Here is a 25,748-nt window from a genome sequence, read left to right on the forward strand (position 1 = left end):
CAGTTGGGGAAAGAGTGAGGCTACCATTTGAAGTTGCCATCTTAAAATGGCCCAGAAGTTTGATCAGGAGGGTTGGCACAGGGGTAGAGAGAAGATGTGGCACTCTGACATTGGCCATGGGTGCCTGGCTTCTAGACCTTTCTATCCCCACTTAAAATATGTGCACAAGGGAGAGACTATTGAGAAGACACTGAACCTAGAAGCGACAATGCAAAGGAATGCTCAGCTGGAATAAGAAGGCACCTGATGCCACTGCGAAGATGAGTAAAGTACATTGACTCTAGCTGGCCCCAGGACATGGATGGCTCTCAATGGCCAGTGGTGTTGGCCACTGTAAGAAATGGGGTTATTAGTTTAGGGGGTGACTACCCACCACAGGGAATTATTACAGTCCTTGTCAGAGTGAAAGCTTAAAATCACTAAATTAACCTGACACAAAGCAGACGGGCTTTAGTTGGGCAATATGTAAAGTATTTGTGCAGTACCAAAATAGAAATAAAGTGAAAGCACAATACAATAAAAATCCCAAACTGAAGCAGAAAATAGAGTAAATCTTAATAACTAAAATGACATCAAAACAACAATTCAGTAATGAGACCCGATGATATGGATTTTGAAAATGTACACTAAAAATAGTGCCAAAACGCATTTTTCTGCAATTGTGATCGACTGATCCGAATAGTCTGGGTCCTAGGCGTGATTTGAGGCTGTCCTCCATGAGGCGTGGGTCGTTTACACAAATCGGTTTGACCCGGTCAGATGTTTCACCTTGGAACTTGGTCTCAAAAATGGTTTTATAAATCTTTGGTGAGAGAAGACGGCAGGCTGTTGCCAAAGAGTGTGCAACGAGGTCAGATAGCCATTGGATGTGGTCCCGGTGATGCTGTTGGTTTTGACAGTAAAGCTCGGAACAGGAGAAATTCCGGGAAGTCTTCTCTTCAGCCAGCTGCTTTTCACACTTTCATCTGGTCAGGATTTTTATCTTCCCACTTCGTCACTTGTATGGAGCATGTAAAGCTGCAGACTATAGCCAAAAATGGCTCCACAAGGCTGGATACCTTCTGCACAAGGTCCCACTGAATCTGATTTGCTGCTGCAGAAAAGCTTGCAGTGGGAGAAATCTGTATCTTAAGCCCAGCGGATCGAATTGGCAGGTTGGTGTGGCTCTCCGGTGGTCTTGAAGTTGAAAGTTTCTAAGTAGCAGGTTTTCATGAGTAGTAGTAGTCTGCCCGGGACAGCCGAGGGTTGTAGGACCTCATGAACAGTACTTTGGGGTCAGGACTCACTCCAGTAGAGGCCAAAGACAAGGTGCAGGGCAGGTCTAGGTGGAACTGGTTAGCGGGGTGGTTGCAGAAAACTTGTAGCTTGTTGTTTCCCTGTAGCTGGAACTGCAGGTCAGCCTTATGACCTTTGGAGTCCATTTCTTTGTCCGGTGTACAAGAGGCAGCAAAAGATCTTTGCCCGTTCCAAATTTGCTAGCAGGTCTTGTACTTTGCGTATATGATGACAATCAATGACAATATTTTTGTTGAGGGTGCGTAAGTCCACACAAAGATGAATTTCTCCTGTCTATTTATTTACAATAACCTCTGGATTAATCCCTTCAGATGAGTCAGTTGCCGGAATAACACCTTCACTGCATAGTTTGGCAAGTAGAATCTCAAGATCCGATCTAATGCTCAAGGGTACCGCTCTTACTTTATGCACTACAGGGGTGGCGCCACCCTTGAGCTTGATGAAGTGCTCAACTTTGAAATATTACCAATTTTGTCACTGAACATATTTTGAAATTTGTCCAAAGCACAATCCAAATTGATATTGTCATCTTCAATTAAACAAACTGGATGGTCAGCCAACACAATGGGATTTTATGCACCAGGTATCAACATAATACCAAGTCTGGCCAAGTCTTGCCAACCTATGATGTTCCTGCCTTATATTGCTACATACATTTTAGTGGTGATATCTCTCCGTAAGGAAGACAGAGTATCAATGAAATACCCAACATGTCAATATCTTGTTCACTGAAGGCTTTTGGGTGACTGTCCGTTTTAGTTAGTACCCTTGCACCCCATTTCTCTGTGAATAGTACATCCAAAATGATAGTGATGGGTGCACCTGAATCTGCCATCATATCAATAGTCTCTTGTGCCACAATGGCTTTGCACCAAGGACCTTTCACTGCAGGTTGAGAAACTTGATCAGTGGAAGTAGTTAAAACCACTCTGGTTAATTCTGGTGCACATAAATCGGTGTTTAGATTTACCGAACTGATTCTCATTGTATTCTTTGAACTTCTGCAAACCGACATAAAATGTCCAAGTTTACCACATTTGTTGCAGCGCTTATTGCTGGCAGGACGACTTGGATTGTTTCCAATATGCGTTTTGAACCGCATCTAAAACATATACCAGCTGTTCTTCTGAAGGAGCCTCTTGTTGATTTATTTCTTGCTTCAACTAAACCAACAACTTTATTTTCCCTAGACTTACATAATATGGGTGCGCTGGAAGTGAAAGATTCTGCAGTTATTAGCTCTGTAGAGACATTGACCTTTCTATGCGCTTCGCAATTTCAACCGTCTTTGCTAGACTAGGGTCTCTGCAGCTTACTAGTCGTTCTTACATTTTCTTGGAAATGCAGCTGTACACAAACTGATCACGTAGCGCACAACCAAAATTACATGTAGAAGCTAACAGCCTGAGTGCAGGGATGTAATCGTCTACAGACTCATCAGTACTCTGTTTTCTCCTAATGAAATTGAAACATTCCAGTAAAATACTTGGCTAATCTGAAAACTTCGAGAGCCTAGCTACAGCTTCCGCATAAACATTCCAAGCCTCTTGTGCCCCTGCTGGTGCATCAACTTGTGGTAAGTTATTAAAAACGTGTTGCCCTTTGTAACCTAGATGACTATATAAAAGTCAGAAAATTATTTTTGAATCTAATTCTACCGTATCATTGGTACCCAAATAGTTTTGCAACAATTTTAACCAGTGTTTCCATTGCGTAACTGGCTTGCCTGGGGCAGTGAGAAAATGCAAAATTTGAAGAAGTTGATTATTGGATGCCATGTTAATACAGTTTAAGAGCACAGCATATATATGACTTCAAGGTAACAACATAAATGAATAAAGTGCTGAATAATTAAACCTGAACAGCAGTGACAGTTGTAATGGTAGAAATAATGTGCGCCAAGTGCATACAATGAAATTGAGAAGTGAAGTAAATAGCAATTAAGCCAGGTGTGCCGATCACTGAGTGTGTAGGCAAAGTTGCTGGATTACTTTGATAAAGGTGTGCCCGTTACAGAGTGTGCAGGTTGAGCAATTCTTACTTTTAACAACAAGGTGTGCCTGTCAGTGACTGCCACCGAATGTGCGGGCAATAGTGACTTTTATAAATATGGTGTGTGAAGTAAGATTCCACGCTGTGGTTGAATAAGTAAGTACTTTATTCGCATTAAGGAAAAAACTGTACCCTCAGCTTGCCAGTGCGAGGCTATCTCGTCAAGAAGTGCTGCCTGTCAACATTCCACAGCAGCCTTCACCTGAGCGTTCTAAGGTGATACCAAAAGGAACAAACGAGTCGGGGGGGAATAGGAAGGTACCAAGGGTAAAGATATAACACATCTTCCCCCCCAAAAAGACCGAAGAGAGGGAAGGGGAAGAGAGGATGAAGGTGGGAACAAAGGACAGGGAACAGGGACAGTGGAACGGAAAACCAAAGAGTAAAATAAAGGTGGTCCTGCGCAGAAGACCAAAATACATTAGAATATCCATAACAGAGATGATCATACCATACAGTAATCTTTGTGCCAGTCCGGAGAGCTTTTGGATCTCATCCCTCTTCTCTCATGAACCTCCTCCGAAAGGGTACCTTGTGTGTGTGCATTAATGTCCTCCCTCTGATCCACTCTGTTCGACCCTAAGGCAACCCGGTCCATGCTCCACATTTTTACCATTTTCCAGAATAACCACATTCTTCTTTACCCCTCTGATTTTCTCTGGACCATAGTATTTGTTGCCTTTACCACTTACACCATAAGGTTTCCTGATGCAAATTCTTTGCCCTTGCTTGAATGACCTGCACTTTGTACCCCACTTCTTGTCATACCACTCCTTGTAATTCTTTTGTTTGGATTCTACCTTCTTGCTGTACTCTTCCGGATTAACCACCACCACATCCTTGGGACTCAACCAGTTGGGAGACCACTTTGAGCCAGCCCCCCTCAACAATTCAAAAGGAGTTAGACCAGTGCTAAGATTTGGTGTGGTGTGGTATGGTACGACCATAGCATGTCTCTGATAGCTGACTCCATAGGGTTACCTGATTTGACAGCTAATTGAATGCACTCTTTTAACATACGATTTGCCCTTTCAACTTTCCCATTAGCCTTGGGACAGTAAAATGGTGTACGTATGTGTGAAATGGACATGTCCTTAAGAAACTCCTTCATTTCCTCCGACACAAATTGTACCCCATTATCAGTGATAATGGTAGAGGGAATACCTTCTTTCGAAAACCTCATTTAAGAAAGTAATGAGGGACTTCGTGTTAACGCTATTCACAAATTTGTGTGATCCAATTAGAATAATAATCAATGAGAACCAACAGGTACCATTCCTGTGGTCCTCTTGCATGTATGGGACCGGCAATGTCAAGTCTCAGCTTGTCCCAAGGAACTCTGGGGACTTCAACAGGGATAAGGGGTGTGTGCCTAGTAGTTTTAGATTTGTCACTTAAGTTACACGCATAGCAGTCACGCACCTTTTCCTCCATTAACTGATCCATATAGGGAAACCAGTATCCGGATCTTAACCTTGCCTTGCTGAGAGTGCGTCCCAAATGCCCTTCATGTAAGTTCAATTATGTGGTTTCTCAGACCCTCAGGCGGAACTATCTTCCCTGATTTGAGAAGTAACACCCCTTCAACAGAGACATCATTTCTTACATTCCAATATGGTTGTATGCCCCCAGGGAGGTCCTTGCATTTGCTTGGCCAACCCTTGACAACATACCCTTTGACACACTTAATGATATTGTCTTGTTCCATGTGGGAGTCCCATTGCTCTTTTGTTATGGCAGGTAATGTTACCTCAAGAACAGTGTATTTGCATGAGCTTATAACTTCTTCACACTCAAGTGGAGCTCTTGATAACAAATCAGCTACCTTGTTCTCTTGCCCAGGAATATGAACCATCTTGAAACTGAAACCTTGCAGGCCCAGAACCCATTTAGCTATGCGTGGGGTCATGTTCTCCATGTCCTTTTTGGTGAACAAAGACCAAAGAGGTTTGTGATCAGTGCACACCTCGAAAGGCAAACCCCAAACATAGAACCTGAAGTGTTTTATTGCCCCAAAAACAGCCAACGCCTCATTTTTAACAGTAGAATAATTGGATTCTGCTGCAGTTAGAGTCCTGGAGGCAAAGGCCACCACCTTCATTTTTTTGTCAATTCTTTGTGAGAGGGTGGCTCCGATACCTCTGCTACTAGCATCAGTGGAAATTATATTGTCCACATTGAAATTTCCAATGAATGGGGCAGAAATGATAGCTTTTTCATGCACTCTAACGCTTTATCCTGTTCCTTTACCCAAACAAATGCAGTGTCCTTCTTTAGCAGATCTCTAAGAGGTTGTGATAATAACGAAAAATTCTTTCTATATTTTGCCATATATTCTGCTAAACCCAAAAATGACTGGATTTCCTCTTTGCCTGTGGGAGTGGGAGCTCTCCTCACAGCTTCAACCAAGTCAAACCTTGGTTTGATGCCCTCCTCTGAGATCGTGTGCCCTAAATAGTCACCTGAAGTAACACCTAATTTACACTTGCTTTCTTTCGTTGTGAACCCCACATCTCTTAGTTTCTTCAGAACCAAAATCGCATTTAAATTGTGTTCAGATTCGCTTGACCCATAAATTAGAATATCATCCTGAAAACACATCGTTTTTGAACAGTCCTTTAAAATGTGTTGCATTATTCTTTGGAAAGCGGAGGCAGCCGATGCCAACCCAAAAGGCATTCTCAAGAACTTGTAATTGCCAAATGGGGTGGTGAAAGCTGTCAAAAGCTGAGACTCAGGGTGAAGCTTGACCTGATGGTAGGCCGATGAAAGATCTAGCACGCTAAAAAATTAGCCCCCTGAATTGTGCTCAGCATCTCATGAATCTTAGGTAAGGGATGCCTGTCCACCAAGATGTTCGCATTTAAATCCCTCAAGTCCACACATAGGCGAATGTTCTGCCCATTGTCCTTGGTTGTGATAACAATGGGTGCCAACCATGCTGAACATTCAATTTCTTGGATGACACCTTGGTTGACACCTTGGTTGACTAGCTTTTCTAGTTCCAATCTAAGAGGTTCTCTCATAAGCAGGGGAATGGATCGAGTTTTATGCACCACTGGGACAGCATCATCTATCTTATGCATGTAATTCTTCAAAAGACCCAAATTATCATTGAAAACATCAGGAAAATCCTTGCTGAGATTAGCACCAACCAGTGGGGGTTCAACAAGTAAAACTTGCTCGGCATTATTGGGGTAAAGTTTTATACCTAATTCATTTTGATGTTTCCACCCCAACAAACGTGACCCTTGTTTGGTTATATAAACTTTTCCAACAGTGTTCCTGTCTTTAAATGAAATCCTCATTCTTGCCATTCCTTCTAAAGGGATGGGTTCTCTATTGTATCCAAAGGGACATATGTCCGCCCTTTCTACTTTGACATTGTGTTTTGCAAATCTATCATCAAACATTTTCTTCTCAACCAGGGTAAACGGAGAGCATGAATCTGCATAGACCTTAAATTTTTCACCATCTAGAAAGATCTCACAAGTGGGATAATGTATCGTTTCTTCCAAATTCGCCTCTTCTATCTGAAAAACAAATGTTTTTTCCTCATTTTTCTCTGCCTCCAGGATATTCAATTACATTGACTTTGGGAGTGAAAACCTTGCAAACCTTTGAAAAATGTCCCTTCTTACTACACTTCTTGCATACTACATTCCTTGCAGGACATTTCCAATTGTTTGCCAAGTGATTAGGACTTCCACATCTGAAACATAGAAGGCCCTCAAATTTATTACGTGTAACTTCTTTAAGCTTTTCCCCAACCTTACATACAGCTTCCTCACTACCAGTAACCTTGTTTCGTCCTTCTCTTTGGACACCACTTCTGAACTCTTGATCTCTTTCATACACTGTGCTGTGTGTTCCAACCCTTTGGCTATACTAATAGCTTCCTCAAGATCTGGATTCCTCGTAAGTAATTCTTCTTGTACTCTCATCATTTGTGCACCTAACCAGTTGATCCCTAATAAGAGAGTCTGTTAGGGCCCCGAACTCACAAGTGGCAGACATCCCCCTCAAAACTGCTATATAGGAGGACACTTTCTCATCCTTCCTTTGACCTCTTTTGTAGAATTTGTGCCTTTCTAGCACAACATTTATTCTTACCCTAAAGTGTGCATCCAATTTCCTCAAAGTATATTCATAAACGTCAACACCTTCTTCCTCCCCGTTAGGTTCATCATCAACTAGTCTTCCAGTGATGTCCTCAAATACGTTTCTCCCTTGAATGCCCAGATTGTACAGAATAATATGTTGCTTTCTAATACTTGAAAAATTACCACCACCTATTGCAATAAGGTAAGACTTAAAGATTCCTTCCCACCTTCTCCAAGGTATGTCAGGTTCTCCTACTTCATTCAAAAAGGCAGGTGGCTGACTCATGCCCGCACCTGCCATGACCACCTAAATATTTGTAAATGCTTTCTCAATAGAAAATTGTAACAATCAAATATGTTCAATGGCTTCTTCTAACCTGAAAAATAAATAATGTTATTATATATATTTATACACTCAAATGGGTGAACATGTATCCCTAACTTTTCATTGAAGTGTAGATATAAATAAACACAACTTGAAAATGAGATTAAAAACAGACTACCTAAAACAAAAATCACACCCAAAAAACAAGGTCCCCAAAGGACTTTTCAAAAGTACCAAAGTCCTCTTTTTGTTTACTTGAATACCCCCCCAAGAACATGTGATGTCCAAGGCAGGAGGTGGGAACTTCCTGTGAGGGGCCGAAATAGACGACTAGAAAACTTCCTCACTTTGCCCTGTTGAAACTCGTGACGAAATGATAACTAATACTAGAATAAATCTTCAGAATTACTCAAACGTTGCTCTCCCCAGTGCACGTACTTCCCCTGCAAAACTGCATCGTGAAGAGGATTCCGCTGTGCAGCTGATCTTCATGCGGAAAGAATGAGGAACATTAACTTCATTAGGTGCGGACTGTTGCTTATGCCCTGAGAAAAAATAAACTTCCCGTCAGCGCATACCGCACACCTCCATAGCTAAACCCGTCCGGTAAACTCTCTGTCCAGTGCCCACTAAGCGCAGTGAACAAGCTGTGACGCCACCAATCCTCACCCTTTTTAAAACTGCCACCAAATACTGTACGCAGAGCTGAAGTACATCTCTGCAACGCTGCAGCGGCTCCAATACTCCCCCCTAGAACTTTAATGGAGGGAAAATGCCTTGAAATGCCGCTTAGGGTAGGTTGGGGAATGCAATGCTTCACGGAGAAGAAATGAGGACATACGCTATGGGAAATCCCACCTTAAGCTATGAGAAGCTAGACGAGCAGCATGTCCGACTCCCACACGAAGTGTCAAAGTCCCAACCTACATTATAAATTAATCCGAAAATCCTCAATGTAGTGGCGGAAGGCTGAATAGGAAACTCACCACCAGGATGAATTATGAAATCGAAATGGTCCAATCACAAACTCCTCCGTCGGCTTGAAGGGGACCAGCTGACAAAAACCAGGCAACCGGCAAGACGAAATCCAGCAGGGGAAAGTACAGCGCTGTCCCTGCCACAGCATCCCATCCTCGTCGCCAAAATGAAGTAAGATTCCACGCTGTGGTTGAATAAGTAAGTACTTTGTTCGCATTAAGGAAAAAACTGTACCCTCAGCTTGCCAGTGCGAGGCTATCTCGTTAAGAAGTGCTGCCTGTCAACATTCCACGGCAGCCTTCACCTGAGCGTTCTAAGGTGATACCAAAAGGAACAAACAAGTAGGGGGGGAATGGGAAGGTACCAAGGGTAAAGATATAACCGTGTGCCTGTCACCGAAGGTGCAGGCAGATTAAATAAAGTACTTGCCGTGTTTAAGATAGCCGCCGGGAGCCAGTGCGTTGTGCTGACACTCTGGTTGCGTAGCAACAAGGTTTAAGATCCTGACCTGCCCCCTTGGCTCGTCAGGAATACCCCGTGACACTCTTCCCAGGAGATAGGAAGTACCCTGCTGCTGCTCTGATCCGAGGGAGCGCTCTGATTCCAGGGGGATTTGAAATCCGATCCTCTGTGAAACGGACGAAAGATATGAATTGAAAGAACAGAAGAATATATATATATATTGGAGACGGCCGGCCAGTGGACAGATTTGCGACATCCCATCCTGTCGCCAAATGTTGAGTGGTGATCAATGTATGTATGTATGTATTAAATTCTTGTTGAGCGCAACTGTCACCCCAAGGGTATCCTGGCGCTGGACCATAGGTGAGTCATCAGATCCGATACACTACATTACTTTGGAAAGAGATAGGTCTTTAGCTCCCTTTTAAAGGAGGGGAATTCTGAATGAAGAGCCAATAAGGTAATAGTAGTTGTAGACTTCTGTTTATTATGCCCCAGTGAAAGAAGCCCACGACCGCCTTTCTGCTCTCCTCTGTGCAACTGCCCAAAGTAAGGAGCTGGAGCAGAACACAGCGGAGCATCAGAATGCAGGCCACCCTTGAATGAACACAGGTGGTCCCGAGCGGGAGCACGAGACAATAACGTTGTCCTTAAAGACAAAGGACTTGTTAACATAACCGGTACATATGTTCATACTTGCCAACTCAGTCTTACCGTGTGACACAAGATATTGGCTCCCATCACACAGTCTTCTGGTCAGAGGCCGATATCCCAGTGGCAGGGAAAACTAGCTGAAAGACACTGTAAATAGTGGTTTTCCAGCTCTTCTTTGAGGCTATGAATTGCTGACGTTCATTTAGGGGTGGGAAAACACCCAAGGACATCAGCACCTTTTTGGGGGAAGGGAGGAGGGGGTTTAGGGGCATGATGGGGTTCAAAAGTGCCTCCCAGATACTTTTCGCATGAGTGCCTGTCCCTTTCAAGGCCCAGCCCCCTTCTCACATGGTGAGATTGTTCAAGTTGGCAGGTTTGTATGTTCACCCCTATTGCGATGCCTTAATGTGTTCTTACCCTTTTCTTATGGAGCCCTCTAGCTTCGCTCCTAGTCCCTCTGTGACTTCAGGTGCTGCCTTATATTAGCCCTTATTTTACTGTTCTTTATCCCCCTTACGTCATTTTGTACAGGTTACCTTCCCTTTGATCTTCTGACTTGTTTATAATCTATCTGTGTGGTTTCTGTAAAGCGTGCGTTCTGATGCTCTTGAGCATAGTATGCACTTCATAAAATGGTTAAATACAAATTCAACGTAGTATGAGTGTAATATTTGTTAAATAAACGTGTAAATATACTGTTTGCAACTTATTGCGGATTAATAGAGCGGGAATTGTACACAAACGACTACCCTAAAACTGGGCACTTTTATTATGTTGGCTGCGAGAGGAATTTGGAGGAATCCAGTATTACTCACTGCATCCCTGGATACCGTGATACCTCCATATCCTGGAAGGTTATCTTCCCAAGCTGTGCTCTTGATGAAGAGCGGGCAGCCTACTCCCTGGTTTGGACTGAGGGGACGGTTGTTTCCTACATATTGAGGGAGCTATTCAGCAGTAATCGATCCTCGATCACTGGGAGTGACAGAAGAGCTTGCTAAGGTTGTGGACAGATGGGTTTGTAGAAGCCGACTATGCTGTATTACTGCATTGCTCAGTGGAACAAATCGTGGAGTGAGGGGATTGATGCCACAGTCACTGGCCGACGGGCACTTGGGGTACAGATTCACAACCCCGTACGACCCTTGCCCAATAAAGACATTAAAATTAGCTGCAAAGACAGTGGTGGGCAAACTTGCATCTATCTTCAGCTTAATGTACAAAGAAGGATACTTCCCGAGAGACTGGAAACAGGCTTCCATTCTGCCATTATTGAAGAAACCCAACCTAGACGCCAATGATCCGAACAATTTCAGGCCCATTTCCAGATTATCCCTTCCAGCAAAAATAATAGAGAGAAATAAGAACGCCCAATTTAACTAGTTTCAAAAAATATCTCAGGCATTGGACCCGACTCAATATGGATTTAGAGAGGGTCACAGCACGGAAACGGCGCTTATCAAGTCCACGGAAGAGATCAGGTCCACTCTTGTTCAAGGAGGTAGGGCCGCCCTGATCATGCGGGACCTTTCGGCAGCATTTGATATGGTCCACCATACTTTGTTGGTGGACCACTTAGAGGAGATAGGAGTTAAGGGTATGGCCCAAAAACTCCTTGAATCCTTTCTCTCAGAAAGAACCCAAACAGTTAAACTGGACAAATTTGAGGCAGAAGCATTCTCCTTACCTTGTGGAGTCCCGCAGGGGTCCTCATTAAGTCCAACGCTTTTTAAAATTTGTGTCCTCTCTAGCCCCCCCCTTATAGTTTGACATCCTATGCTGATGACACCCAAATTGTGGTGGCAATACGACCTAAGCTGCTACAAGACCGCATCCAGACTTCAGGACTGTATGAAGGCGGTGGGAAATTAGATGGCACAGAACTGTTTAAAGCTAAACTCCAGTAAGACAGAGGTTGTGCTCTTCGGCAACAATCCTATTTTCTGGACCCCAGACTGTTGGCCGAACTCACTAGGACCACTGCCATCCCCGACCAGGAAGGTGAAGAACCTGGATTGATGATACACTTAGGTGAACTCTGTGCATCTTCTACTTCGTTCATTCTCAGATAATGTAAAAAAATAATGCCTCTTCTTCCTAAAAACGCAAAACAAACAATGGTCACTGCATTAGTAATGTCCAGATTAGATTACTGTAATAGTATTTACCTCAAGCTACAAGAAGGATCAATGAATAAATTACAAATTCTGCAGAACGCAGCTGCCAGACTCCTTACGGGAACTCCTAAGTATGCATCAATCACAGCATCACTCAAAAAACTTCACGGGCTGCCAGTCAGGAAGCGCACCCAGTTCAAGGCCTTGTGTTTGGTCTTCAAGGCTCTGCAGGGTTCAGGGCCAGACTTTCTAAAACAACACTTCCGTTGGTACTCGCCAAAAAGAGCCCTCCGGCCATCTGATGCTAAATTAGTGATTATGCCCCTGATGAAAAAAGCTAACTGGGGTGGTAGAAGTTTCATTGCCAACGCAGCCAAGGCTTTGAATACCCTCCCAGTACATCTAAGACGCATGACCAACTTGATGGCCTTTAAGAAGGCTTTAAAAACTTGGCTGTTCACAAATTAAGTTGCATAATACACAAATCATTGCTTCTCCGGTAGGTCTTCACCTCCGCGCCAGGACACCTTCGGGTGGCAGCAGCGCTTTACAAATGCAATTAACATTAACAAATGCTGCAGAGGTGATTAGTGGGGTTCAACCCTCCAACGTGCATCGGGATACCATCCACTGTTCCTAAAAGGTACACCTTACACCCCGCCGCCTGCGCAGCCATTGCCGTGGGCTGACCTGCTCATTGAAAACCTAGCAAAAACGTAACCTTTTAAACGTGCATAGTGCACACTCGGCAGGTTATGCAACCTGGTGTGATTCTCAATGAAATGTTATCAAAAAGTGTGCCTGCCACAACTGTCTATATTCTTTTTATACCCACTCGTTCCTCTGACCGGAGAAAGGGACTATGACCTCACTAGTGTGCGTGTCGCGGCGGTACGGTCTGTTTTACTAGTGAATATTGAAGCGAATTGGAACATTCTTGAGAGGCTATTTTTGTCGTCCGGTTGTTATTATTTCAAGCAGTTTGGTCATTCAGTGGTGTAGGGCTTCCTCCTCGCAGGTCACCGCATTCTGATTTCCACCATTTTTTTTTTATTCTGAGTCTTCCATGTTTTTTACTTTTCAGCGGAGCACTCATTTTACTAATTTGTCATGCAGGGGGCCGGTTTGGTAATCCCTGCCCTAAAATTAGACCGACAACAGTTTAGGACAATATTCAAGTGGCAGAAGTTCATTCACGACTGTTATGATTTAAAATCCCTTCACGGGAGTTGTTCTAGTCTCTGACGACGGATTAGTGTAAATGTGACCACATGAGGGCAGTATTGCACTGTGGGTGCGTAGCATGAATATTTTATTCGCCTCATCAAACACTGCAAACAGGTTCAGTGATTGAAATCTCTGGCACCATAGTCTCTAGAGACCAACTGAAAAGGGGGTGATTTCGGGAAGAGAGGCGTGGGTTGCAAATCATTTCTTTAGAAGCATGCCGCTATGTATCCGTTCTCGCTGTGCCCTTGATTTCCGCATTTTTCTCTTTTTAATTGTTTTTTTGTATTTAGGTTTTGATGTTCATGTGTTTGACTTTAGCATAATTGTATGAGATGTTCCCTTGGATAGCATAAATGAGGTCTGAGATAACCCCGAAAACATTTTCACATTTTACTGACAGTCTAATGTTTAGAATGTGGAAAAAGGATGATGTGTTGCTAAAACCCGCCAGCAGCTTATTTCAGCTCGCTTTTATGCTTCTTGAATTGGAAGTCCAATGCTGTTAAAAATATAATAAATGCCTTTGTTTTTCGTTGACAAATTGTTAAAAACCTTCTGATGCCTGTTTGGCGGGAACATTATTTCTGTCTAAACTCTCTAGTTACTGCTGGCAGGAGCAGAGATTCTGTGTACAAAACCTGCACCTCATTCTTGGATCTTAGTAGGGAGTATTCAGCAGTTTGGCATCGTTGTTTTAACGTAAACCTGGAGGCAGGTGTAAGACAGAGGAGGTGCCGCTGGGTAAGGGAGCATAGAGTTATATGCGTCCTCTCTAATGTCCATCAGACAGGGAAACCCAGGGCATCCACAGTCGTGGTCTGTGCAAGTTAGCAGGATTCACTTAGCCTTTCGTCCCATTGGGGTTGATAAATTATGCACAATTAAGTTAGGCATTGTTAAAACGAGTTTGTACTAGTGCTCCGAAATAACAGAAATGTGGAACTATATCACAGCACATCATACAGACTAGTTAGTGGTAAACATCCTAATGCGTAGACTAGTGGTCATGCATAGACCTGAGCAGGGTCGGATTGGGATCATAATTTGGCCCGGGCACTGCCGAAAAAAATGTCCCACATTCCAGGTGAAGATGGTGTGGGATCACATCACCTGTCCCCACGGCCAGCTTTAGAAATGGTGTCGCCCTGTGCGGCAAACACTGTTGACACCCCCTCTACCCACACATCAAACTATGCATTTTTTTTCTTTGGTGCCGTCTGTGCTTTCACAGCTGTGTACCCACATCATTTTACTAGAATCACAATTTCACTTGGTCCATATGTGACCATTATTCTGTCGCCAGAGCTGCCGGGCATGCAGTAGGCATGTGCTCCATCTGATCTCCCTAACAGGGAGGGCAGTGGACATGGGATGGCTGGTGGAGTGCGGGATAAGGAGGGAACACTCTGGAAAGGGGGTACCCACTGGCCCATATGTAACAAATTCCGTCTCTCTACTTGAAAAGAGGCCAATTAATAGATGATCATGTAATTTGGATACTTTTCTGACCTAGTGACGAGCTCTGACAAGGACATTCACTGGATTCAGTCTCCGCTCCACAGCTCTAAATCATGTCCCATCCTCCACACTCATTCACAATTTAAAGTCGCCTTTTAAAAGACTTGTATTCAGTCAGTCAGTCAGTCAAAACTTTATTTCGGCTATCAGCCCTAAAAGTTCATAAAAACACATAATACAATATTCACAGATTAAAAGAAATAATACATGGTTCTGAATAAAAATATAAGCACAAATTCATAAGAAAAAAGAAACTAGGAAAACAATTATTGCAAAAAGGTAAAACAGGAATTGCCTTAGGGAGATAGTAAGCGTCTTCCGATTAACCACATAGAGAATAAATATTTGGCTGTTACTGTGGCATATAAAGAAGAAGTATCGTACTTCAGCAACCTGAACAAATCTCTGTAATTCCTAACGCCTATGTTTTTTGCAAGTTGAATTATCCATTTTCGGCGGGGTGTTTTATAAGCTGAGCAAAAGAGTATGACATGAACCTCGGTTTCTTCTGAGGCTCCACACCCGGGGCAGGGTTGCCAGACTGAGCCAGCCCACTTATTCGTTCTCAAAGAGCGGCAGAGAACCATGCCTAAATTGTAGATATAATTTTTTTGCAATAACCGGGTGGATCAAATCTATTACAGGCTCAAAGCTATAGCTAATTTTTGCCTCAAGGAATACCGTGGTCAAATTAGCAATATTAGGAGATTGAAAGATTTTAGTCAGGTTTCGTTCCTCCAAAGCTTTTGTCAATGTTCGTTTTGGAAGAGAGGAGCATGAGTCCACGGGTGTGAGCCAAAGGTCTTCTCTCCCCATCTCCTTCAGGGATTTCTTAACCTATGCTAGCCAAGGAATGGCACCTGCCTTAGGGATCAGCAAGATAGACTTGAGTTCCTCCTGAAAGTTTGCAAGTTCAGGGGTGCCCCATAATCGACGCCAGTACATTACTGGCCTGGAAGCTACCATGTCCGCAATGGGTTGAATGCCTAGATCCATCCTAAGCGGCTGCATAGGGGTGCTCATTGGGAGTGCAAATAGTTGTCTAATTTTACTAGAATCACAATTTCACTTGGTCCATATGTGACCATTATTCTGTCGCCAGAGCTGCCGGGCATGCAGTAGGCATGTGCTCCATCCGATCTCCCTAACAGGGAGGGCAGTGGACATGGGATGGCTGGTGGAGTGCGGGATAAGGAGGAACACTCTGGAAAGGGGGTACCCACTGGCCCATATGTAACAAATTCCGTCTCTCTACTTGAAAAGAGGCCACTGAATAGATGATCATGTAATTTGGATACTTTTCTAACCTAGTGACGAGCTCTGACAAGGACATACACTGGATTCAGTCTCCGCTCCACATCATGTCCCATCCTCCACGCCCATTCACAATTTAAAGTCGCCTTTTAAAAGACTCGTATTACATGAAAACCAAAACTACAGAAACTCATCAGAGAAAAGGAAATACTGGTGCAGGTTAAGGGAGCATACTATCCAGAATGAGGGAAATGTAAGGGGACTGCGTGGCGATCTTGAATTACTTTAAGGGTTCTTACAGTTTTTGCCGAGAACCAGATCAGAGTTTTTTTATTTGCAAAGTTGAAGACTTTATCATAAGACAGCAAACTGCTGCTGCTGTCATCATCTCTCTTCTGGTGTGAGGAGTGGAGTGAGCGCTCCCACACAGCCTTGAAGCTCCGGGACAGCAAAATGGGCGAGCAGGAACACCTCGCTAGCCACAAACCATGTGTGCTTTAAGCGGCCCACCTGAACTTGGCAACCAGTGCCCCGCATGGCCCCCACAGCGAGACCATTCTTCCTCGCCCACCATGCCCTGAATGAGAAGGGCTGTGGGCGAGGTGTCCAATGCAAACCCGGTTTCTGGGCTGCCTGGGCCCCAGGGGGGCTGAGATGATCATAGCTCAATGGCCTGAGCAACACCTGGCCCCCAGGGAGGCCGATTCTGGCACACAATGACCTTCTCCCCAGCCCACCATCGGCGTGATTGCTCGGCAGGGCAGGGCGTCAAGGAGAGGCCACGGCTGAAGGGCCATATCACATGGCTGCCCAGCGAGGCTGCTTTACTCTCCCTGTCCAGTGCCCTCTGTGGACTGGGAAAGGAGAAAAAAAAAGGCTCACAGGGGGCACCGAGACACCGGCCCTTCGGCCAATGCCAGAGTGCCCGCAAGAACCAATCCGTCCTGGACCTGAGCCTAAAATGTCGGCCTTTATGCTTCGGTTCTTAAAGGCAGCGTGCCCCTCGGGCACCCAACGTTCGTTGGAGCAGTTGGGTCCCTGCACGTGTGAAGCTCTAACGCCGCTGCCTCTTTCCAAGGGCCATGTTCGGCGCTATAGAAATCGCCAGGAGCAAAAGGTGTTCTTGTTTCGGGGAGAGCGGGAAAGGCTGCGTGGCGCAGCGGCGATTGCTTGTTTCACAGAGAGCGAGGGGCGCCGTCAGCCAGCACTGCAAGTTGAGATCAGCAAGAGAGTACATCTGAAAAGGCCTTTCAAACTCAAGCAAGGCTAAATTACCTTATCTTACATGTCCTGTTTTTATTGCAGTTGGAGTTTTGAGAAATTGATAGAGGAGTAAATATTGGAGATGATATTTTATTTCAAGAGGGTCAGGACCCTCCCCTCCCTAAACATTCATTCATATGGCACCTGTAAAAGCATCCTTTCGTTTTTGTGAAAGTTACCCGTTTTAAGCAACTTGCAGGTGAAAACGTATGTTTGTAGTGTGCTCACTTGCCGGAACACTGGCAAATGTATGATTGACAGCGTTCTGTTGCAGTGGGGTGTACAGTGAAAAGTCCTGTTCGAGAGAGATGTTTCCTCTGTTCTTGTCATGTGGTGTTGTGTTACAGTGTGGTAACTGTGAATAGTCTATCCAAGAGGTGTGCCTACTCTGTTATTGTTATCATGCAAAGTCTTATTTTCCTCTGTATGATTGCCAGTATTCTGTTACAGTGGGGTGTGCAGTGAATAGTCCTCTCCAAGAGGGATGTTTCCTCTGTTCTTGTCATTATGCAGTGTGTTCTTTTCCTCTATGCGATTGACAGTGTTATGTTACAGTGGGATGTACAGTGAGTAGTCGTTTCCAAGAGAGGGGTGTCTCCTCTGTTCTGGTCGTCATACAATGTGTTATTTTCCGCTGTATGATTGACCGTGTTCTGTTACAGTGGGGTGTGCAGTGAATTGTCTTATTCGAGAGGAATATTTCCTCTGTTCTTGTTGTCATGCGATATTGTGTTACAGTGGGGTGTGCAGTGAATAGTCGTATCCAAGAGGGATGTCTCCTCTGTTCCTGTGGTTGACAGTTTGTAGACACTTTTCTTATGCACTTCTACGTCTAGCTTGAGCTGCAGCCGATAATTTCCTTTCTAGAAGGCCGTGAGTTATTAGCCGTCACTTCCTGTTAGACGTGGATTTACATTGCTCCCAGATTGAATTGTTTTCTTTTACTACAGCTTGTAAAGCATTTTTAGGTGAAACCATTATTTTCGCTGCTTCCGACTTTACACTGCTGCCTTCACCGGGTTCTCAGAGCACAGAATAGCACAGTGAGCCTGAAATCTGCCAGAATGAACAGAGGCAAACTTTTCGAAGTTTGCGAAGGCCTGAAACTGGCTGACTTTCTCCTTTGTTTCTTCTCTTCAGGAAAAGATCGAGCAAGGGTGGCAGGTGCTTGGCACGGTCGGGAAGACCGAAGCCCTCGAGGGGGTCCCGATCATCACCACATCCGAATACCAGTGGAGCCGGCCCACGATATTAGTGCTGGGTAAGTATGTCTATAGCACTGTTGTTGGGTCAGTAGGCTTAGAACTACTATAGGGAGTACCCCTTTTATTAATATTGCTGGGGCGCCAACCTGCCACAGTTGCTGTTTAGGCTGGGGTTTTTGGGGCAAGTTTGCTTCCGTAGAGATATATATATATATATGTGTGTGTGGGTTTGTGTTTGTGTGTGGTTTTGTGTTTGTGTTTTTGTGTGTGCTTTTGTGTTTGTGGTTTTGTGTGCGTTTGCTCGTTTGTTAATAGCCATGCCTTTTAGGGCGCTTCTGAGGTAGCTCGGAGTTACATTTCTGTTGTTCAGTTTCATGGTTAGGTCTATGACAGAGAATAATGTACTTTTCATAAGGTTATTGTTAAATTATCTACTGTTGTAGAAGCAGTACATTTATATAAATATGGCAATCTAATTTTTGCTAAAACCACAGCATTTAAGAGCCTTAACGCATCTGAAAACAGCTCGTTTCTGGATGCATTACATTCTGTATTTCCAACCTGATTTCTTACTTGTATGGTGTACAGTGCAGTATAATGGAAGCTTGTATGAATGCGGTGTATGTCAGTGCGCGGCTTCAGAGACCTAGTGGAGCCGGAGTGTTCTATTCAGGCAGGTTGAGTCATTCTCTGGTTGGGTTACAATAACAAATGCTACTTGTGCAGTACAAAGAAGCGAAGTGAGTAAGGCCTTCTAGGAGCTTCAGGTCGCACATGATAATATTGTTCAAGGTCTCCGATATTGATATAGATTGTGGGACATGCAAAATGCTGATGTCATAAAACCGTAATTTAAATTCCGTTATATATGTGAGATTACAAGTGCATTGATAACGTCCACAGAACTGTGCTAAACATATCTTAGAACTGGGAACAAAGGGCCAGAGGGGCTAATGCATTTTCTTGTCGCAAATTCTGCGATTCAGTAAATCGCAAGGTTTGCAACAAGAAAATGTGTTTTTCAAATGTACTGACCCCATTCAGCTGTTCGTTAACATCTTATGGAATCGCTAAATGGCCCTAGGAAATCATAAGGAACCGCTATTTGGAAGGGCGTGCTTAGGGCTTCCCTTCCAAACAGTGATTACTTATGGTAGGCTTTAATGTTATGCGACCAAAGTGCCGTAAAAAACATGAATATATTACCTACACCTCAAAGCAGGTGGTAACCCTTTTGCAAAGGGCAAGAAGTCTGCAAGGGACCGTGTCCCTATGTGATTGGTCAAAAAACATTGTTAGGAGTAGGCATTGGTCCATGGGGTTTCCTTTATTTAAAACCAATCACAGACAAGGTGGTCTGCTGACTCCAGCAGTTGACCATCCCTGGGATGGCAGCGGATCCTAGGGAGTCACAATTTGAAACCCACTTCATTAATATTCATGAGGTAGGTCGGCTTGCGACCCACTGTGATTTGGTATTTTGTAAATCAACCTATTTGTATGCAGGTCGGTTAGCAAAATACCAGTGGATTCAGTAAGTCTATACGCAAATTGCAACCACTTTTAGCGAATCCGGTGTATCGCTCAAAATATATTCTGGCTATACGGATTGATGCAGAAATAGGGTGCAAGTTCATATGGGTCTGTGCTGCCTTTCATCCTTCTGAGCTCCATTAACCTCTTCAATGCCCATGACGAGCTGGTCTCGTCATGGGCCGCGGTTGCGCTGTGCCCATGACGAGACCAGCTCGTCATAAACCCCGCCCGCTAATGCAACGGCCGGCACAGGGCGGGGAAAGGGGCGGGCACTGAAGGGGTTAAACAAGCACTGTTGAGTTGGGTAGTAATAACCCGTTTATTACAGCGCTTGGAGACCAGGTGATAAAGCATGATGTAAACAGCCAGTTAAATATCTGCACGAACAGTCGACCACTGCACAGCCATGTGTTTGGCCAGCAAACCGTGCACAGCCATCCACCATTGTTGCACAAACTCCTGGTCCTATGCGGTGCGCCTGCTATCCAGAAGACATTTCTGATGTCAGTTATGCCCTGATTTGATTTCGTCAGTAAGTGCTAAAACAATACAACTCCCAGACTTTACATGCCCTTTTCTACCAGCAATACTTAATTCATGTGTAAATAATTAAAACTATCATGTATTGCTTGCTTTTAGATTTTTAATAGATGTATAATTTTTGTCAGCCTCAGGCCTAATTAATCAATAATGATACCATCGGGGTATTAGACTTGGAAAAAAAATGTTTTTGTTAATACCATTACTTTACACACAGGTTGTACTTTCAGTTTGTTTTAGTTCATTTCTTATATACTTCTGCACTTTCTGTGTTGGTGAGTACACGCTTTACACAAATAAGACCCTATTGTGGTAAAATCTGGTACATTTTACTTCGTAGACAGACTTGCGTTAAAATAATTTGTGAAAGTATTAGTATATTGCTGCAGCCGATGAAAAGATTACGGATCCCTTTCCCTGTACATGTCACTACTCCCACTCTTTGTGTAAAGCCTGATTTTGTAGTGTCGATCTTTGCACTGCAGTTAATTTGTGTTTCTTTTGCCCAACTCAACGGTACTCATTTGAATAATTCCCACCTTACATTGTAGCCACAGAGAGCAATGTCCTTTAATCGGGATTACTCCGTGTGTCACACAGTCAGTGACTCCAAAAACAAGCTTGCAGGCCTGTCTTTGCGGGTGACCATGCACCGCCATCTTGTGCAGCGCCAGAACTGCCTTGCAGGCCAGTCTTGTGAAATGCCATTACCTATGCGGGAGCTGCCTGTAATGTATTTACCTCTGCAGGGAATGAAGGTCAAGGCCTTTCCTCTGAGATGAGAGGCCTCTGCCAGATGATGCTTACCATACCTCCTGGAAGAGTCCTGCACCCGGGCATTGAATCCCTAAATGTTTCCGTTGCTGCTGGTAAGATTACTCCAAGTAACTCATTCATCACTACCAGTTGTAAAGAAAACTATCAGTTGGAGTTCTGTTGTTGACCATAGTTTCCCCTCCTCTCTTTTGCAGGGATTCTGTTGCACGGTTTATATGGCCAGAGACCATGATGATGCTTTGGTTCGTCTTGACCCAAGAGTGGCTCCATTTTGATCACTTGTTACACTGACTGTTCTTATACATTTCCTGGTATGCTTGTCATTGATTTTGGGGGGAAAGTGGTCAGGGACTTCAGGAGTGCGTCTGAGGATACCCGACCCCATGTTCTGTGAATTGATGGCTAAAAATACACGAAGCTTTAATGGAGCAATTGGAATCCACGGTAAATAGCAAACGGACCCTGCGAACTGGAAGACACGTAAATGGCTCTTACGCAGCTCACAGAGGAATGGACAGAATCTCCATTCTGTTGGGCCAGATCTTCTTGAAAATAGTTGCATTGATGGATTTTAAGTTTGTTACCTACTGCAAAGATGATGCTACATTCTCACTGAACCAGAGGTAGGCATGAACTGTTTACAGGGGACGATGAGGAAATCCAGTAGTGCTAACCCGGTCTGTGAGATCCGGAGTAGCATCTCTGCAGTTCGCCTGTTCAGAAATTCACAGACTTGAGAAATGATGCGAGCATTACCAGTTTCATGTTACCCTACTCAGTGGTACATTTACAATCCATGTAGTAAGCTGTTGTCATACCGCTAGCGGCATTCTCACTCCAGTGATCCAGACTTGAGTTGAAATTATGAGTAGCTTGGAGGGTACTGCGCCACTATCATTTCTGCCCAGGAATTGTGTATTAATGCTCGCGTGATGACTGACCGTACAGCTACATAGATGTCCCCTCCGATAGTTTGAAGTAGCAGTGGGGCAGGTACTCAGAATGTTTGTCTGGACTCTTAGCTTTACTTAGGCCAACCTGCCACATCACGCATCCTTGCACTTCTATAAATGTATAAAAGGTAATCAAGTACCATTTTTGTATTTGCCTAATTGTGTGTCATGGACAAAGCGACCAACCTATTTCTGTGTACTGTATTATTTTGCAAATGTATGTATCTGAAAATATTACATTGAAGTTGGCAGGTACATAAAATATGCTTGCCTAATATTTTGTGCCTCTTTGAAATAAGTTATTTTGCATTTACAGTCTTACAAAGCTGTAGGGTGGAAGAGAAGTATTTCAATAAAGTTAAACCCATTCAGATCCTCGCCATGTAACCACTCCATCATCTTATGCTTCTCTTACGGTCTTGATACTATGTTCAGTACTTCTGTTACGAGGGCTAACAAGTCACATTAATGGCAACTTTTTATGGGTATGTGTGTCAAACATTGGCCAGAGCAGGTCTGGCCCATGTCATATTTTCGCCATATTCACGTCGGATATGTTTTTTTCATGCAATGAATTGAAATTGCAATGATTTACATAGATGGTTATCCTAAAAGTCTTGCATGGATAGTTTGATCATGTACCAGTACTGCTTTGTGGGCGAACTACTTAAAACAACTTAAAAGGTTCCCTATTGTAAGAATAGTTACACTGGGGCCTAGTATACATCCAAACCTCTGGTGGGTATGATATATCTGTCAGTGTCCGCAGTGGAAGCCTTCTAGCATGACAGTATGGGCACTAAACAAGGGCGGTAAGTCAAGCTGTCATCATCTGGCTTGCTTTACATATTGCCTTCATGTTAGGTAAAGAGCAAATTCTAAACAACTGAAACGTCCTTAGTGTTGGCCAGTTGTCACAAGGTAAGTGAAGCTTTGCATTAGCCTTCAGTGAGATCACAGGAACCAGAGGGATATCACAGTGGATGCAGAGAATACAGGAACAGTTAACAATCCCACTTCTGCCACACTAGAGCAAGGTGCCATCTCCATGGAGATCCTTTCCATGTTATTTAGATATAAGCAGGTAAGTTAGATAGATGAGTATCTAACCCTTGCGTTACAAAGACGCAAGCTTTAGTTGCCGATATCCAACAGGGAGATTCACAATGCCTGGTTCGCCCGTTCACACAACCTTTGCCTCCAGCAATGAGCTTTAGTACTTATCCAAGTTAGAAGATGACATAAGGGTCCTTTGCCATGCAGGGCCTGGCTATAGAACAGACTGGCATCCGTGAAGGGTCTCAATCAATGAGAAGCAAATACAAGCGCGGATGCGCCCAAATATCTTTAGGCCTAGATGCACAAGGGATACTGTTTTGACTGGTGTCCAATTGCTAAATACAATGTACCAGATCTTTCATCTAGTTCTTGGTAGTGTATTTCTGACTGCACCCGAAAATGCGGGTCATCAGCGTTTTAGCCAGCATGAGTGAAGTCGTTGGGGGTTTCCTGACCTTGGGTGAAACGCCCTTGTATCTCGGTCTAGTCTATAACTACCATAGGAAAAATGTAGCAGCAGGGACTGTGTGCAGTCCTTGCCGCAACCCTTGTTTTACACCTGACATCGGGGCAATGCACTGACTCGATTTTGAAGCGCAGTGTAAAATCCAAACTACTCTAAATCACTCACAAAACCACATGTCAGGCAACCAACTCTGCTTCGACTCCCTGACTAAAGGGGTAACAAAAGCAAAAAAAAACAGTTGATGGACAGAATGCAGAAAAATGTCCTACATTCACCCCAGTACAGAGATCTGGGCCTAAATTTATTGTTTGTTTGCTCACCATGCCATTCCAGTTTGAACCCAGCCATATGCAAATCAGTCTTGACCCTGTGCCTCATGGGAACAGTCCAGCCCGAACTGCCAAGCCAGGCCCTCCCTGGACTGGAAACGAGCATCCTAGGACCGGTTTCGGGGTTTCACCCCTGTTCAGCCAGGATAGCTTGATTCCAGTGGCATGGAGAGCACAGGACCCACGTCTGGGCATACCCGTCCCACTCGGGGTACAAATGCAAAAACAACAGTTGATGGACAGAATGCAGAACAATGTCATACATTCACCCCAGTACGGAGATCTGGGCCTAAATCCATTGTTTGTGTGTCTTTTGCTTTCTCTCCCTAAGTGCGCCAGGTATGCCCAGAAATGGGTTCTGGGCTCACTGTGCCACTGGAATCAAGTTATCCTGGCTGAAGAGGGGGAAACCCCGAAACCGGTCCTAGGATGCTTCTTTCCGGTCCAGGGACGATCTGGCTTGGCAGTTCAGGCTGGACTGTTCCCATGAGGCACAGGGTCAAGACTGATTTGCATATGGCCAGGGTCTAAACTGGGGTGGCATGGTGAGCAAAAGAATGATGGATTTAACCCAGATTTCTTGACTGGGGTGTGAATGTTTTAATTTGTTCTGCATTCCATCCATCAATTGTGTGTCTTTTGCTAAAGGGGTAAAATAAGGCAGCTGTAGTCTGTGTCCCAGTCGCTTTCTTGTCCCATCAAACATTTAGCCAAACTGTTGAAATTGTTGAATGATAAAAAGTCCAGGGGAACTTGTCTCTACCTTTGGTCCAGACAGACTGCAGATTTCAAACCTTGCCCGGCTGCCACAAATAGCTAAAACTCACCTCTTTCATCCAGCCAATAATGTAGCATCTTAGATTTTCTTCTTGGAAAAACCGAACCCTGAAGTTACATTAGAGTTACAAATTTACACAGAAGATTGTGATCAGGTCACAAGTATATTGCCAGCGCATCACTCATACCACAGTCAGTTCAAGGTCATCGGTGGACCCAATGATAACTGGAGCAGGGATGAACTCCTCCTGCCTTGGTCCTGAGTAAAAGCTGCTCTGGTTAGTCAATCAAGTTGGTCCAAAACATGAAACCGGTGAAACGGTAACACTAGAAGGCCCGGCCGACCAATGCCAGCCATTGGTGGGAACACTTGAGCCTGTATGATGATGTAACGAGGGAAGGGTATGATGAGCCCAACCGAGGCATGGTGTCGGTTTGCAAAAATATCCCAAGGGAAGAGGATCAATACTAGTTTGCCCCACTCGTTTATGCGCCCTATCAGATAACAATTTTTCTACTAAGGAGAGACCTTTGAATTTCATGATGAGACAGTCCCCAGGATGGTCTTTCCGACTCTTCACAATCCACTGCACTCTGCGAGTAAGAAGTATATTATGTGCCAAAGAAGTAGGGAAATTGATATTTTTAGAGAGTCAGTTCAGACACATATTAACCAAATAATCGTGTGATTCTTCCTGCTCTTTGCTCAATCCCAGAACTCCTGCATGAATTACCACATAGGGGTTGGTTAATAACAGAAAGATTCTCAGTCTCTTGAGGGACTGCATCAGCCCCCATGCACCCAGTGGTACTCTCCTGTTGGCAGAATTGCGTTGGTCAATGGCCCCTCGCTG

The 25,748-nt window shown here is 44.1% G+C and overlaps 1 protein-coding gene across 1 annotated transcript in view; it reads left to right on the forward strand.

The window, feature by feature from the left end:
* Positions 1–22,540, forward strand: part of MRM1 (mitochondrial rRNA methyltransferase 1) — a 71,807-nt gene extending 49,267 nt beyond the window's left edge. Inside the window, exons 4-6 of the mRNA XM_085649467.1 lie at positions 18,393–18,513; positions 21,283–21,402; positions 21,505–22,540. Of these exons, the coding sequence (XP_085505593.1) occupies positions 18,393–18,513; positions 21,283–21,402; positions 21,505–21,542 (279 nt within the window). The 3' untranslated portion in view covers positions 21,543–22,540. The remainder of the gene's footprint in view (positions 1–18,392; positions 18,514–21,282; positions 21,403–21,504) is intronic.
* Positions 22,541–25,748: the final 3,208 nt, after the last annotated feature.

Source organism: Triturus cristatus, chromosome 3_2, assembly GCF_964204655.1.
Source record: "Triturus cristatus chromosome 3_2, aTriCri1.1, whole genome shotgun sequence".
NCBI classification, from domain to species: Eukaryota; Metazoa; Chordata; class Amphibia; order Caudata; family Salamandridae; genus Triturus; species Triturus cristatus.